The 17,413-nt window shown below is 44.2% G+C and overlaps 1 protein-coding gene across 1 annotated transcript; it reads left to right on the top strand.

Annotated features, from left to right (window-relative positions):
* Positions 1–524: 524 nt before the first annotated feature.
* Positions 525–15,572, top strand: Pgrmc2 (progesterone receptor membrane component 2). Its single transcript, XM_036191212.1, has 3 exons — positions 525–951; positions 13,352–13,507; positions 15,173–15,572. The coding sequence occupies exons 1-3, from the start codon at positions 543–545 to the stop codon at positions 15,268–15,270; spliced, it is 663 nt and encodes a 220-aa protein (XP_036047105.1). The 5' UTR covers positions 525–542; the 3' UTR covers positions 15,271–15,572.
* Positions 15,573–17,413: the final 1,841 nt, after the last annotated feature.

Here is a 17,413-nt window from a genome sequence, read left to right as displayed (position 1 = left end):
TGATGTCCGCAGCCCAGCTCCACACGCAGTCCCGCAGCTCCCTCTCCATTCCGGCCTCCGCCGTGCTCCGTCACAGACGCGGCGCCAAAAAAGCTGCCGCGGGGCGCACGCGCGCTGCAGGGAGGGGTCGCCTGAGAGAACCCAGCGCGTGGCGCTCCGGGGCCCGCGCAGGCGCCCCAGCGGCGCCCCGCCCATAAGCGCGAATGCGCACGCGCACGACCGGCTCCTCCCTTTTTTGTCCCCGCCCCTCTTTCCCCTCATCCCCGCCCCTCTCTTACACTCCCTAGGCTGTAGCACTGAGAGAGTGAGAGCTCGGAGGTGTGGGGCGAGGTGGGCGGGGCATCGCCCGCGCGCGCCGCCAGCAAGGGCAGCAGCTGCGAGAGCTAAGCCAGACAACGTTACCCCGTCAACAGCCAATAAGCAGCCGGCACTGCCACGCCCCGTCCCCTCACGTGATTGGCTGCGCGCCGCCTGGTGGGCGGGGCCGGCCCCGGGCTTGGGGAGGGCAGGGGGCGGGAGGAGGAAGGCGCTGGCGGGCAGTGATGGCGGCGGGTGATGGGGACGTAAAGCTGGGCACCCTGGGGAGCAGCGGTGAGAGCGGCGGCGACGGCGGCGACGGGAGCCCTGGCGGCGCGGGAGCGACGGCGGCGGGGAGCAGTTGGGCGGCGGCGTTGCTGGCGGCGGGCGGGGAGATGCTGCTGAACGTGGCGCTGCTGGCGCTGGTGCTGCTGGGGGCCTACCGGCTGTGGGTGCGCTGGGGGCGGCGGGGTCTGGGCGCGGGGCCCGGAGCAGGCGAGGAGAGCCCGGCCGCCACGCTACCACGCATGAAGAAACGGGACTTCAGCCTGGAGCAGCTGCGCCAGTACGACGGGGCGCGCACGCCGCGCATCCTGCTCGCGGTCAATGGGAAAGTCTTCGACGTGACCAAAGGCAGCAAGTTCTACGGCCCCGGTGAGGAATGAGGGGTGCCGGGGGGCCCGGGACACCCTATCCCCGCCGGGGCCACGCACCTGGACGCCCGCCCCGTGCATGCCCCCAGCTGCAGGGCTCTGGGGCTCCAGTGGCGCCCCACAAACCTGCTCTCGGCGTTCCTTCCCTTCCCACCCCGTGTCTCCTCGCAGCTTTTCCTGGGGCTGAAATTCTCAAAATTCTTACGAGTTGACTCTAGTCACATTGGTCCTCAACCTTTCTCCTGAACTTCCCGATATCTGGGCTTTGTGAGGGCAAGAGGGATAAGGAGATGGCTAAAGTGGCGACCCAAAGTTTTCGGCCCTGTGTAAGTTACAGCTTTTACAGCTTTTTGCTCTGAATTGCCTGACACTTACCTACTTGTTCCTTCTCTGGACTAGTCTGCATAGAGCCCAAGGATAGGGACACGTAGATTCAAATCCCAACCCTCCCGGTTCTGGAGCTCGGTATAAGAACCACCTCCGACTTATTTTCTACCTTTTTCTAAAAAGCCAGTTTTGGCTCCAAGATGCTTTCCAAGATTAACACTGTATGTGAGATGAGGACGAACCATAATGTAGATCTTAAGAAGACTGGCAACGATACTGGCCCTGAGTGTCTGGGGTGGAGCTCATCTGTCTAGCAGGCGTGTCTGTCTCTGTCTCTCTCTCTGTGTCTCTCTCTGTCTCTCTCTCTGTCTCTCTCTCTCTCTCTCTCTCTCTCTCCCTATCCCTCTCTTCTCCCCTCTCTTCCCCCTCCCTCTCCCTCCTTGTTCTCTCTGCTGGTAGTAAGATAAGTGTTCGAATACCCGTTGATAATGAATTATTGTATTTTCCCTGCCATGCACTGGTTCTCCGAGTTAGTTTTACAACTTTACTTTCAAAAAACTATGGAAGGTAGTTGCTGTAGAAGCCCTTTAACAGTGTAGAGGTAATCTGTTTCAGATTACACAAATAAACTTCAAACTCGGGGAGTCTGTTGGTAGTCCATAAAATTGAGCAACATTGTGTGTCCTGGTTATGCAGTGATTAATATTAAGCTTTAGGCGGGGCAAAGGGGGAGCAGTTAGAATAAGGGAGACCAAAAGTGACCCATTCCTGGAAGGACTATATCCAGCTTTTAAACAAGGTGTCCTTTTAATTTTGTTAATGTATGTGATTTATTGACACTGAATATGCTTCTGATTTCAGTGCTTAGCTGGATGCTATTTCAGAAGTGTTTGGGTTTGTTGATTGGATTAAGGGTAAGAAACTGGAGTGTTTGGTGTTGGATCTGTTTATTTCTTAGCTTATGTTTCATTACATATGTGTAATATATATTATATATGTATATATAATATATATATACTTCCTTCTGGATGTATAAACAAATACCACATGTCTCCTTGCTTACATCAACTTCAGTAGCTAATACTCTTTTGTTTAAGAGCATATTGAACAAGAGACTAGGACCAAAATATATTATTTACACAGACCAAGTCAAATAAACTTTTTAAAGTCAAGAATTTACACAGATTTTGTACCTAGTTTCAGGCTTCCCCAGTGGCATTAAAAAGTGTGTTCAGTGGTTAAAAATTGTCTATAGAGTATTTGTAAAAAGAACCGTTATTAGTCCTCACACATTAGAAAAGAGACGGATAGTTTGGGCAGCCTCCAGTGGCAAACATGTGGCAGAAGTTAAAACCAACAGTAGGAAGTATACTGCAAATTGGGTCTCTGTGGCTTGAGCACCTAGACATTCTTCAGATGATAATGAAGAACCGCCCTAGGTGTGGTAATACAGGTGTTTAACTCTGCACCCTGGAGGGAGAGGCAGGTGCGTCTCTGAGTTCCAGGCCACTTGGGGTTGCATAGTGAGACCCTGTGTCAAGACAAAAAAGAATAGAGAACCACTTCCTTGTTCTGATGTATAATTATTTTATTACAGGTATCAAAACAATCTAGTAGGAGTATCTGAAAGGGTTTTTTTGTTTTGGTTTGGTTTTTTTTTTTTGGTTTTTTTTTTTTTTTTTTTGGTTTTTTTTTTTTTTGTTTGTTTTTCAAAACAGGGTTTTTCCGTGTAGTTTTGGTACCTGTCCTGAATCTCGCTCTGTAGACCAGGCTGGCCTCAAACTCAACACAGATCCGCCTGGCTCTGCCTGCCGAGCGCTGAGATTAAAGGCTTGGGCCACTACCACCCGTCTTGAAAGATTTTATTATTGGGAAGAACTTCAATGTAGCCAGAGCATCTCGGGCGCTTCTAATCTGTTGACTTTGTTTGTTTGTTTATTTTTGGATAGACCAGGTTTGAAGTGCTTTCCAGGAGTCTTGATGCCATTTTCATTTTATTCTCAAATAAGTGAGGTAATTTTGTAGAGTTATAGTTCAATACACAGTTCTACTTATCTAAGAATCCTAGTAATTTGAAAAACTTAGCCTAGAGCCAGAAAGCTTATTTTGTGCCCAAACTGCTATCAGTTTCCATTTTGCAGTGATATGTTTACGATTAAAGAACGTTCTGTGAGGGTTTTTCCCCTCCGGAATGCTGGACACGTTCTTTCAGCTGGGCGTCTTTAAAGTTTCACTAATTAAAAATAAAATTAAATGGCAATACTTCACATGTACTTCACTTCCAGCCATTTGCCAGAATGTGTTGACTTTGTTGTCAGTATTGTAGTTAGTGATAGGCAGGTACTTGGCTAGCTTGGGCAGAGGTGTGATCATGTAGGAAACTGAATTTTCTGACCATCCAATGATCAACCATTTGTCATTTCTGCAGATCTTTGGTGAAGTTGCAAAGTATCTGCCTTACAGATGAGTGTAAGTAAGCTGGCTTGGATCACATAGATTAATCTGAAAACTCTAGGTATGTTTGACTGCCAAGTTTTTGTACACTGATAAACAGCTTCTAGGATAAACTTAATTACTGGTTTTTCTTTATACCCATTTCTCATTGCTTTCCATACAGATTTTGAGCTTCAAATATACTTTCATTTCATGGCTTTTATGTTGATTGTTCTTGCTGCCCGTTATGGTAGCCCAAGCCACAAATGGCTAATTAAAATTAATGTATTTTAAAAGGAGTTATTTGGTAACAAGTAGGCACATTCCTCAGCCACATGACTACCACACTAAACCTTGTACTTGATGGAGTGCTGTACTCCAGCTACCCTAGGAGTTAATAGTGATCAGCATTGATTCTGGAAGCCAATGAACAGAAGTTCATGCTCCATTTCTGTAGCAGGTTTCATTTCTTTCTTTTTTATTTATTTATTTTTTTAATGGCTCTACAAGGTATTTGTATTCTCATTTTACATTTGTGAAAACTAGAACTTAGAAATTTTGCCCCAAAGCACCTGTCTAACTAAGTAGCCACACTAAAAATCAAGCCCACATCTGGCTGTCTTCATAGGTCATACCTTCTCATTGTCACTTTATCCATCAAGTTTATGCTTACATTCAAAGTAGGTTTTGAATATATTAACGTGTACTCTTAAATGTATTACAGCAGGAGAGCTTTGTGCATTTTATTCTTTGGAATGGTAAAAAAAACATATACTTTGGCTATTTGATATTTTTCCCTACTCATTTGTTGATATATGCCAAAGCGATAGCCAGCTTACCTTTTAAATTCTACTGAAAGGAAAAGGCCACATAAGTAGCCCCTTGGAGCTGCCTAATAGGTTGGGGAAAGGAACCCATGAACCTAAATCCTCCCCCCTTTTAATCTTGTCTTCAATGTGTTAATTTTTATTTAACATTTTAATTTACAAAACTGTGGTTTAGCAAGAGTTGCAACATAAGGCCAAACCCAGCCTGACCTACCACTGCATGGATGTGTCCGAGTTGTCACAATCAAGCTGTCATCACAGTTTCTTGCTTTGAAGCCAACTAGGTTTGTTGTTTGGGCTGGTTACCACATGCATCTTGTTAGCTACCAGTAAGATAAAGGGGACCAGCAACAGTTTCTGAAGTAGCTAAGCATGGCAGTGCACAATTGTAATGCCAGCACTCTTGAGGTAGAGGCAGGAAGATGGCCTTTAGTTAGAGGATAACCAGGTTATGTATTGAGCTCCAGGATGGCTGTACTGTGAGTTCCTGTCTTGAAAAAAAGCAAAGTCCAGAAGAGTTTTATATTGTGCTGATCATTTCTATAGTATTGGTTACCTGTTCTGAATTCTGCATCATTGCATTGCTTTTAATGCTTTAGAGAACTGTGTTGTGTCAAATACTACAACAAATTAAAATAACAAAATTGAGAGCAGAAAATGCCAATTGAGATTAGAAGTAAGGAACAGAACTAGTCACATGTACTTAGCTGTCCAGATGCTTCTCAAGGCCCTTTGGGCAAGCTGGCATAGACCATTCCTCCCCATATGCCCGTTGCCTACATTACTATATAAGTCTTGGCGACTCTATCCTTTCTCAAGATCTTTACTGTGAAACTTCATCTCCATTTTTAAATGCTGAGAAAGGAGCACCTTAGATTTCACTACACTAAGACTATAAGTAAGGCAATTTCAGAAATGGAGTTAGTCTTTGGCACAGACCAATCTATATCTGTGGACTTGACATTGCTTGAGGACAGGCAGTGAGTATACAAACATATCTCTGTATGTAATTATATTCCATTAAAAAAAAATAAGTGCTGTGAATGAAATTAGGGTTATGATCAAGGAGCTTATTTGGGTATTTAGAAGTACCTTATTTCTATTAGATGGTCATAAAGTGGAGGTGTGACTTTTTAGCTGTGAAGAGGCCGGCTGTACAGAGATTGTTCTGAAATGGGTTGTTAGCCTTACCTTACAGTGGGGTGAGCACATAGAAGCCATCTAATCAGACCCTTCTCTGTCATCTCCATTAATAGTTCAGGTTTGGTTTCAACCTTTGGTTGCTTGTAGTTAGTTCAAGGTTTATTACTCCAGCCCTTGAGACCAACTTGTACTGTTTTGTTCTTGTAAAGGCCAGGGGGTGGTGGAGCATGCCTTTATCCCAGCTGTGGGGGGGGGGGGGCACAGAGGCAGGATTCTGTGAGTTCAAGGCTAGTCTGGTCTATAGAGCGAGTTTCAGGACAACCAAAGGCACATAGAGAAACCCTGTCTTAAAAACCCTAAACCATATAACTAGATTTTGAACTCTGATCAGCATTTTATGTTCTCGTAGCTCAGTCGGGTTACATTTTTGTGAGTGCTGTTGTGTTTTTGTCTCCATCATCTCATTTAACCTTTGTGACTGGCAGTGCCCTGAATGCAGTGCATTTCAGAAGAAACTCTACTCTAGCTAGGTCTTCACTTGCTGGTTCTTCTTGGAGTTCACCCTTCCTTCCCTTTCCTCTTCTCTGCTGAGGTTGGTAAATCTGTCCAGTCTTCTGGTGATGTTGTTAAGATGGGGTTTATATGTTGACTTGTCCTTTGCAACAGTGGAAGATTTTAGCCAAATATCATTCCATGTAAATTGGGAAAGCCTACCTCTTGAAGATGCCTTGACAGGTTTTTCTCCCTTGTAGTACTTAGATGACCTGGGCCTCAAGCATTTAGGCATCTAGGGCAGATGCTGGGCTTCTCACCTCTGCCCTAGCCCTGGACATTTTTTCCTTTTAGGAAACGTGTGTATGTGTGTAGGTGCCTGCAGAGCCCAGCAAAAGGAATCAAATCCCCCAGAGCTGTCCCGTGTGGGTGCTGTGAGTGGAACTCGGATCTTTGTAATATGGTTGCCTTTTTGCAAATTTACTATTTCTTAGCCAGGTGTGGTGGTGCACACCTTTTAATCTCAGTACCCAGAGAGGCAGAGGTAGGTGGATCTCTGTGAGTTTGAGGCCAATCTGGTCTACAAAGTGAGTTCCAGGACAGCTGGACTATTACACAGAGAAACTCTTGTCTCAAAAAACAAAAACAAAAACAAAACAAAAAAAGAGAGAAAAGAAAATTGACTCTATCTATGGTCTTGCTGTGTTGTGTGTATGTGTGTACACTGCAGGTGGAAGGCAGAGGTGGACATCAGTGTCTTCTTTAACTTCTCTCCACCTTATTTTTCCAGACAAGGTCTCACTGAATTTGGAGAATCCCACCAGTTGAGCCAGGCTTCTAGCAAGCTCTGGGGATCTGTTTATATTGACGATCCCATGCCAGGCTGGAGTTAGAGGCACACACCTGGCTTTCTGTATGAGTGCTAGAGATCCAGACTCGGGTCCTTCCCCTTGTGCAGCAAGTTCATGACTGGCTCCACTTCTCTCCTCCCCTAACTAGAACTTGCTGGACTCCGCTAACTGTCCATCTTAGAACATTTAGACCTGACTTTAAATCATTGCGTCCTCCATTCTCTCATCTTCCCCCTGGAAGATAGGTAGATGTGTGTTAATTTCCCATGTGTTCTTCATGACTGTCTTTGGAATCTGCCTTTGCTCTTCTTGTGTTAGTCATTCTTGGAGCACGAGTGTGTCTTCTGCTCCCCCCCCCCCCGCCCCCGTGGTGTTTGTGCATATGGCTTGTCATTCTTGTTTCCTTCTTTCCATCACTGCATTCTTGGTTTCTTGTCCACATCATGGAGTGTTTCATCAATTGTCAATTGTGGATGTGCTACTGTAGGGTACTTTGAAGCAGATCCCAAGGCCTTATGTGTAAGGTTTCTTTAATGATGGCATTTTTAAAAGATAATACATGCTCAAGACTGAAGCTCCAAAGGATTTACCATGAAAAGTAAGGCTCTTCCCAAGAGCTCCTTCATGCCACTCTGCAGTGGAAGTGGAGCAGGGTTAGTGTCGCAGAGCTGTGCTGTGCAGGTGAAAGTCTGAACAGGAGTCTCATTTCCCCCACACTCACGAGAGCCTTTCATATCATTCCTGTCCCATGGAAGCTATCTCGTTAACGCTGTTGGTGAGTTACAGACAGTTGTGAGCCATCATGTGGGTGCTGGGAATTGAACCCATGCTCTCTTCTCTGGATCAGTAGCCAGTGCTCTTAACTGCTGAGCCATCTCTCCAACCCTTGTTGTGTTTGGGTATTTTATTATTATGTGTATATATGATATGTGTTCATGAATGCTGGTGCTCAGTGTATGTATAGAGGTTTCTAGGTCAATTTTCAGGAATCCGTTCTCCTCCTGTCATGGGATCTGGGTATCAAAATTCAGGTCATCATTGTGCTTGGCAAACATTTCATGACTGCTGAGCCCCTCACAAGCTCTGCATAGCATTTTTACCTGTGCTTTTGTGTGTGGTAGTAGGGATTGGCCTCTCTCATACTAGACAAGCACTCTCCGCTTAGCATGGCATCTATCCCTGTATAGTGTTTTAAACCACAAATTGTGGTTTGTTTTTCTTTTATGTATTGAGATTTATTTTCTATCTTGAGTTATGTCTCATACTTAGCCTTCCTTCCTTTTCCTTTTGCCCTCATTCTACCCTGGGGTGTGTGCACATGTGTTTTAATCTACATTCACCGTGTAAACCATGCATGGGCTCTTTGTCTTTCTGATTTGAACATGATGTCTCTCCAGTTCGCCCTTTTTGTGTATGCACAAGCCTTCGAGTTGGCCATTCAGAAGCAAGCTGGGGTTTTCAGTCTGGTGAAGCATCAGTGTGTTACTTGGTGGGTGGCCCCTCCAGCTTATAAGTGCCTTGTCTTTTTTTTTTTTTTTGGTTTTTCGAGACAAGGTTTCTCTGTGTAGCTTTGTGCCTTTTCTGGAGCTCACTTGGTAGCCCAGGTTGGCCTCGAACTCACAGAGATCCACCTGCCTTTGCCTCCTGAGTGCTGGGATTAAAGGCGTGTGCCACCACCGCCCGGCGTGTCTTGTCTTCGTAACAGCAACCTTCTTCTGCTTTACTGTCTTGGCTCTAAAAGTCTTGGAGCCTCCCAAATCAGAATGCAAAGTATCTCTGTACATTTACAGTAGCTTTATAGATACCACTTTCAAGTCATGAAAATAATTTATAGAATATTTCTCCTTTATCATCCTATAGTCAAATTATGCTGTAGATTTTATTTACTTGCCAAATTTTCTGTTTATTATTTTTATATCAGTTTCATAATGAGCATATGTATATGCCCATTTTATGCATATGATTTATTAACATTTCAAAAATATGTCATAGCACTCTACACAATTGTATCAAAAATAAGCAGTTTTAGGGTTTAGTAGCTAATAAGTTGATTGACGTTCATCTCAGATTTTTTTCTTGTTTCTTGTTTGATCTGTCTCACTATGTAGCCCCGGCAGACCTCAAACGCACAGTGTTTGTATCTGGTGTAATTTATGGAATTCTTCATCCCATTGATGCTTGGGAGCTGCACTCTACCTGGGAGTGTTCTACCTGTTGCTACTCTAGGGAACTGTCAAAATTCCAAGTATATTTACCAACATACAGTCCAAGGCTGTTAGGTTAGCCAGTCACTTGCTCGGAATCATTGAAACCATGTCTAAATGAGTCTGTACACTCAGAAAACAGCACTGGTTTTTGTTTTGTTGTTTTTTGGTAAATCATACCATAGAGACTTAACACTAGATCAGCTTTGCTTTTCTTGGGCAGCTCCCATTTTGTTTTTGTTTTGTGAACAGTCATGTGTAGTTAGCGAGTGCTATTGCTGATAACATGGTTTGTTGTGGAGGGTATCTAAGAGGTGGGGAAGGAATGCTGGCTGTGTTATGAAGGAAGGAAGACAGCTTTTTGCCAGACCTCAAAGCCTCCGTTGACAAGCTGCCCAATTCCACCCTACTTCTTAGTCTCCTTAGGTTCTTCAGTGGCCTTCCAGCATGGAGCAAAGAACATGTTAGCAAAGGCCTCTTCAGCAGGAGATGCTTCCACAGAAGCCTTTGTGAAGGGGACATTTGAACATAGTTTAAGGAGTAGAGGAATATATTATTCATTCTTTTCTTTGAACGAGTTGACAGAACCCAGTTTTATCTGAAATTTCTTTAGCAACAAAAACCTTAGCAGATCCATTCAAAATTGACTCTTCCTTAGGGAAGCTGACAGAGAAATTTACTTGAGAACCCACTGGTGTGTATATTAACATACTTGAAGACTGAGGGTTTTCTGTAGCTAGCTTATGTATTTCTGTGGCGATAAGGGGTGCAGTGTCATGTTTGCTATTATAAGCACTGACCATCATTCTCACCTTTGCATCACTCAAATAGGCCTCATGGTTTACAGTCCAGGCAAGAGGAGTGCAAGGCCAAGGCCTGTTAGAGCTCCACAGTGAGTTGGGGCCCGCTTGGGCACCTAGTGACGCTGTCTGAAAAGTAGAAAGTGAGTGGTGGAGACTTGTTCTCAGTGCCCCTCTGCCCTGAGTGTTCTCCGTGTAGATGCTCTAGTGTGTGGATCCTGAGTGTTCTCCGTGTAGATGCTCTAGTGTGTGGACCCTGAGTGTTCTCCGTGTAGATGCTCTAGTGTGTGGACCCTGAGTGTTCTCCGTGTAGATGCTCTAGTGTGTGGACCCTGAGTGTTCTCCGTGTAGATGCTCTAGTGTGTGGATCCTGAATGTTCTCAGTGTAGATGCTCTAGTGTGTGGACCCTGAGTGTTCTCCGTGTAGATGCCCCGAGTGTGTGGATCCTGAGTGTTCTCAGTGTAGATGCCCGAGTGTGTGGACCCTGAGTGTTCTCCGTGTAGATGCTCTAGTGTGTGGATCCTGAGTGTTCTCAGTGTAGATGCTCTAGTGTGTGGACCCTGAGTGTTCTCAGTGTAGATGCCCCTCTGCCCTGAGTGTTCTCCATGTAGATGCCCCGAGTGTGTGGACCCTGAGTGTTCTCAGTGTAGATGCTCTAGTGTGTGGATCCTGAGTGTTCTCATTGTAGATGCTCTAGTGTGTGGACCCTGAGTGTTCTCAGTGTAGATGCTCTAGTGTGTGGACCCTGAGTGTTCTCAGTGTAGATGCTCTAGTGTGTGGACCCTGAGTGTTCTCAGTGTAGATGCTCTAGTGTGTGGATCCTGAATGTTCTCAGTGTAGATGCTCTAGTGTGTGGACCCTGAGTGTTCTCCGTGTAGATGCCCCGAGTGTGTGGATCCTGAGTGTTCTCAGTGTAGATGCCCGAGTGTGTGGACCCTGAGTGTTCTCCGTGTAGATGCTCTAGTGTGTGGATCCTGAGTGTTCTCAGTGTAGATGCTCTAGTGTGTGGACCCTGAGTGTTCTCAGTGTAGATGCCCCTCTGCCCTGAGTGTTCTCCATGTAGATGCCCCGAGTGTGTGGACCCTGAGTGTTCTCAGTGTAGATGCTCTAGTGTGTGGATCCTGAGTGTTCTCATTGTAGATGCTCTAGTGTGTGGACCCTGAGTGTTCTCAGTGTAGATGCTCTAGTGTGTGGACCCTGAGTGTTCTCAGTGTAGATGCTCTAGTGTGTGGACCCTGAGTGTTCTCAGTGTGGATGCCCCGAGTGTGTGGACCCTGAGTGTTCTCAGTGTAGATGCCCCAGTGTGTGGACCCTGAGTGTTCTCAGTGTAGATGCTCTGAGCGTGTAGGTCCTCGGCTTTCTCGAGACACAGTGTTTGAAGTGGTGGGAAAGTGGAACTGGTACTAACTTCAGGCGAGCCACTGTGTTCTGATTTTTTTTATGATCTGCCTAGTGGAGGAAGAAAAGCAAAACCTGTTTCTTTTCATGAACTCCCGAGGACCAACGTGTGAAGTTGCTGGGAAAATCTTTAAAATAGAAATCATCATTTCCTCTTCAGGGCTGTCGCTCTTGTGTCATTTTATTGCTCCTTCTTTGTTTCCAAGAGACAAAAAGCCCACCTTCATTCCGTCTTCTTTGTCTGCTTACGTATGTTTCTCTCTCTACAAAGCAGGTAGAATTCTGCACAAAGAAGGTGGGGGTGCTGTAGGTCGAGTCTTTCTTGCTAACCTTTAAGTTTTCCTCTATAATAGTTAACTCCAATTTAATGAACTTTTGAATTTCACTCTGTATGTAGAAACTATATTAAATTTATTTTTCTAAAAGCTTAATACTCCTTGAATGTCAGTTGAGATTGTAGCAAAGTTTCAAAGTCATAAATGTTGACCAGTGATAGTGTCTATCTTCTTACATAGAAGACACATTGGAAGGAACAAAACAGTGTTTGTATTATTGGGAGAATATTATCGTGGGTGCATCCATTTAGTGAGAAAAAAAATAGCCAATTAGTCGTAATTTGTGATAGTCACCTAATGTCTAGTGGTAACATGGAGAATCTTAATAATTAAATAAGCAGGAAGCACTCTATGCCTGTCACCTTCAGGCAAATCTAAAAAAAGCTGTTTTAGAAGTCGTGGGAAAGCCCTTCTCTTCTAGCTCCATGTTATAGACCTTTCCAAGAATGAACTTCCTACCCCAGTCATGTTTCCAATGAAGTCTAGTCAGTAATTCAAATTACTGCTCCTAGTGCTGAGGTCTTCTTCTGTTTAGGTGAGGTTTAATTTCCTGTCTCCGAAAGTGCAGGTACTTTCTGATTCTTAGGAGTTTTCCAAATGCTTTCAAATGAGAACAGGTGCAGTTGTCTTTCACTTAGAAATCAAGGCATTTTTACTCTTGTTTTCCTTAAGTTAGGCAATACTTTATTCTAATAAGTCCCTTTATTAATTAATAGTTTTCATGGGCCTGGGAGGTGGCTTAGTGGATAAAAGCATTTGTCTGACCTGAGTTTGGATCCCTGAAGCCCAAAGCAGAAGGCATTTTGTCCTTGTACTGCACTTGTGCTGTGGCACATCTGTTATGCACAAACACAAAATAAGTCTTTTTTAAAAGAATCATTCCTAAGCTAATAATTGGCTGATCGTGACAGTGAAGCCTCTAACTGTACATGAGGGACTGAGTTCAGAGCTCCAGCATCGATATGAAAAGCACAGTCCAGTTGTGTATGCCTGAAAGCCCATGCTGGGGAGGTGGAGAAGCAGGGGTTCCTGAACTGTCTGACCAGCCAGGAGAGCCAAATCAGTGAGCTAGCTCCAGGTTTAGTGAGCCAAGCTGTCTCAGGAAATAGGGCAGAGAGACTGAGCTAGACACCTGATATTGGTGCACATACGGACACCAACAGAGTTTTGTTTTGAGAATTTCATACAGGAACAAGAAGAGTTTGATCAGATCACCCTATTGCTTCCTTTCCACTTCCTTCCCTATCCCACAACTTTTTTTTATCCCAATTTAGTGTGTTTTTTAAATCCCACTGTGTCCATGTAGTGCAGTCAGTATGTGTATGGGTATAGGGCCACCTACTGGAGCATCCCACTGGTCCCTCCTCTCCCAGCATACTAGTTTCGGGGTATCTGATTTGAATTTATTGTCAGTAAAAAGCTTTACTTTGGTAAAAGGGAAAATTTTCAACAAATCCCTGATTATCTCGTCCAGTATCTCCATATTTTGAAATTAAGGCTATGTACCAAATGCATATAATGGAAAGGACCCAGATGTCTAGACACACTTTAAAATGGTGTTGGGCTCTGAGCTGTCTCTTTCTCTTTCAGCGGGCCCATATGGAATCTTTGCTGGCAGGGATGCCTCCAGGGGGCTGGCGACATTCTGCCTGGATAAGGATGCACTTAGAGATGAGTATGATGACCTCTCAGATTTGAATGCAGTGCAAATGGAGAGTGTTCGAGAATGGGAAATGCAGTTTAAAGGTATCATCATTTGGAAAACTGAACATATGCTATTGTACATGCCTTAAAAGACACCTTCTATTTTTATTTCCGTCATTATTTTAATTAATAAGACTGTTACATGTGACAGTTAGGTTGAAAGTCTATATTTGAAATGTATTTAGCACCAGGTGTGGCATGTGCCCATGAGCCCAACAGTCTCAAATTGTGCTTTCAGAGATTTTCTAAGACTTGTTCATTAGAGAGTGATTTTGTTTTGTTAAATACAAGCTTGTATTTCAAACAATCTGAAGGCTTAGGGTGTAGCACAGTAGTAGATTGTGCATGACCTCCTTGTGCCCTGGGTTCTGTCCTAGCATCTTGAGAACTACCACAACCAGGAACAACAAATGAATTAAGTGATATCAACGCTGTAATGACAACGTAGTGCAAAATGATTGAATTGTTCTTAACTTTGAGTGTTTAGTAAAGAAGGACTACTGTGCCCTCACAAGATCGGTTTTTCCCCTGTGCCATTGCCTGAGCCGTTGATCGCCTGCTGGGTCTTTGGAGCAGCTCATTGGGCTTCTTGGCACTTGTCCTGGATCTCCTATTGCAGAGCCCGCTGCTAACCCTTTCCATTGCTAATCATTTAGGTTTGGTTTAATTCACTTAGCCAAAGTTTTACTTCCAGACGGGAAACAAACGTGTTTCACCTGCCTACAAGGTTCTAAGTTAAACACTTGACACATAAAAGCAAGCAAAGTAAAGATCTAAGGGAAGAGTTCAAGATGGGAGAGAATGATGGTGTGGTTGGTAGGAGCCATGCAGAACCTGCAGAGAGCCCAGAGAAATGAGCTACAAGTTGCTTGTCCTTTTCTCTCCAGAATATTCCTCAGATCTGTTCACCCTCTGGTTCTCCACCTCATAGGCTGTGCTGCTACTACCACCCCATCTTCATTCAGCCCAAGAAAGTCACCTTCTGCATGGTTTATACTCCAAAATATTAGCATGGAGTTTTGTAATCCACATTTTAAATGACTTAAAAATTAGAATACATTTGTATGTGTGGCCTAGATTGACATCAGACTCATAACAGACCAAGTACTGTGACTGCATGTATGAACTACTAGATCTGATTATTATAATACTTTAGCTGAAATGTTTGAGTTATTAAGAGTTAGAAGAGCCCAGTGATGGTGGCACACAGCTTTAATCCCAGCACTCAGGAGGCAGAGTCAGGCAGATCTCTCTGAGTTCGAGGACAGCCTGGGCTACTGATCTGAGTTCCAGGACAGCCAGGGCTACACAGAGAAACCCTGTCTTGAAACAACAACAAAAAAGAGTTAAAAGAATGGGACTAATAGGGCACAGTGACAGAGCTTAAAGCCTGAGGTCCAAACCCTAGCAGCCCAAAACAGACGAGCCACATTCCAAGGCTTAATAATGCCGAGCTGGGCAGCTCTGAGATGGTCCATGCACGTACAGTTGAACCGCAGCTAAGACCTTCTAACACCGATCTCCCTTCAAAGAGCAGTCTAAACCTTCTCGGCCTGTTGCCTTCTGCTCAGGCCTTGCATGTGTGTAAATGAATCATTGCGGATCATCATTGTTGTGGGTGACTTAAGAGGCAAGTACCTTCGTGCAGTACAGTGGAGTTTGAAACAAATTTAACCATTACTGACTTTGTTTTGATGTGTCTTTCAGAAAAATATGATTATGTAGGCAGACTCCTAAAGCCAGGGGAAGAACCGTCAGAGTACACAGATGAGGAGGACACCAAGGATCACAGTAAACAGGATTGAACTTGGTGAACAACCAAAGCCAGGGGCCTTCAGAACTGCAACTCTTACTCCTTTCAGAGAATGTCCAGTCTTTGGGTGTGGTGCACCTGCTGTGAGAAACACTTCACCAGAGTATACAAGATGACGTGCTTCACTATGAAGATCTGAGTATGAGGCATTGTTTGTGCAGTTTGTAATGTCTGGTGGGCTTCAGCATCCTGAAAAGGAGACAGGGCCTTCTTAACTGCAAGAAAGTCACCAGGTTACCTTGACCCTCCCCTCCCTCTCTCTCCTCCCTTCCTTCTTCCCTCTTTCTTCCTCCTTCCTCTCTGCCTTCCTTCCTGTCCCCTACTCTTCATTATCTCTCTTTTAAAACAAGACAAAAAGTATCAAAGACACCAGACCGGTATTTACTACTCAGTGTACAGATCTCTGGAAACAACAAGGGAGCCTGTTCACAGGCTGGGCTTATTTGTGTTAAGGAAGAGCCCTGGGCAGGAGGGGAGTGGTGGTTGCACATTCGTTTAAAAAGTTCAGGCTACTGAAAGGTTAAAAGTGAATTCCCCAATTTTTTTCTGGGCTTTGTTAGGGAAGAGGAAGAAACTTCCTTCTAAGAAAGATTTGGAAATGAGAGGGACTTGCAGTGGATTGAAGTCAGCAGTCCCCAGCTAAGATCATTTGAAACCAATTTTATTTCCTTCCCTTCCTTCCGCTAGGTCAAATCAATATTAATTGTGCCTTATTTCACTTCCATAAACTTGAATTATTTTTGGGAAAAGCCCCTCTGTGAATTCAGAAGTCACTACAAGCAGCATTGAGACTGAGGTTGATGTCCTTCTGTGTGTAGAATGTAAAGGAATACTCAGTGTTAACTGCCATGTGTTAATACACAAACATAGCTAGCATTGTGATGGCCAAATGCATCCCCTATGCTTTTTTCTTTTCCAAGAAAAATTGAAAAATCAACAACTCTTCCCCAACAGCTGCCTAATTTGAGGAGTCTGACCCTCACATGTCACTGGTGTGGGTGTGTGGGGCTGTGGTATGAATGTCTGTGTGGGTGAGTCTGGATGTGTGAGAGAGCACCTTGGGAGGGACTCTTCCTGCAATGCTGTAAATACGAGAACCATTTTAATAAAGCATGTACAGTGAACCAAATAAGCTTGAGTTGGACTCTAAATGCAGAGCCGTGAGCCAGTGTGTCTTATGCTAATAAGACTGCATTTGATTCAAGATGAGGGAAAAACGCTGGGAAATGAAAATCGGGCACTGGTTAGCCAAGCTGTCCATGTACCACATTCAGTATAACTGAGGCAGCTCCACCTTGATGGAACTCTCCTTCTCCCAATGTGGGATTGTTCAGGTAAGAAGTGATGTATTACAGTGTACATATTTGTACTCAGGCTTTGCTGCCACTGGTTATGGCAGAAGCACCAGCCTTCCAAGCAGTAGCTGACATAAAGCAGTATTACGGACAGCTATTAAATCCCTTCATTGTTAGTTGAAAAAGTTCCACTTCAGAGCCTGCTTATGTCAAATTTTGGCTTCATCCTGATGAATTCTTGGTCAGGGACAAGTTGCTCCCACATAGAAAAGCCCAAAATGGATGACATGGAAAGACTTGTACCAGATGGGTATATGCATGCAGAAACCATCAAGATGACGTGGTAAGTAGAGGGTGCAAAATGCTACTTTCCCATTCATACTGGAATATTCTCTAGAAAAGTGTGTTGTCACCAAATCCTGGCTGAAGAGCTCATGTGATCACTGAAGGGTGTTGATAAATGCTTTCTTTTTTATGTAAAATATTTTCTAAAACCAAATTGTTAAAGTATAGATCCTCTGATGTAGTAAATGGTATATCTGAACTGTTGGACCTGAAGGTTGAGACCCTGCATCTGTGAGAAGCCCCAGGTGTTCATGCAGTAAAAACAATGCATTTTGTTCCTAAAGGAAGTGGTTTTGTGTTTTGGACTTGAAATAAACTGTTGTATAGATAATTTCTTAACTCCAGTCAAATGTCTCATTGTCAGTAGTGTGCAGCAGTCTTGGAGGGGTCTGTCTGTAATTGGCATGTTTCCCCAAATCGCCTGCTTGTTAGGGGTTTAAAAGACATGTGTTCATTTTTCTTTTCCTTCAGTGTTAGAGTTCAAACCCAAGGCTT

This window comes from Onychomys torridus, chromosome 6 (genome assembly GCF_903995425.1).
Source record: "Onychomys torridus chromosome 6, mOncTor1.1, whole genome shotgun sequence".
Classification (NCBI taxonomy): Eukaryota; Metazoa; Chordata; class Mammalia; order Rodentia; family Cricetidae; genus Onychomys; species Onychomys torridus.
The sequence above is the reverse complement of the archived record's forward strand: the minus strand, read 5'-3'. Positions and strand labels throughout refer to the sequence as shown.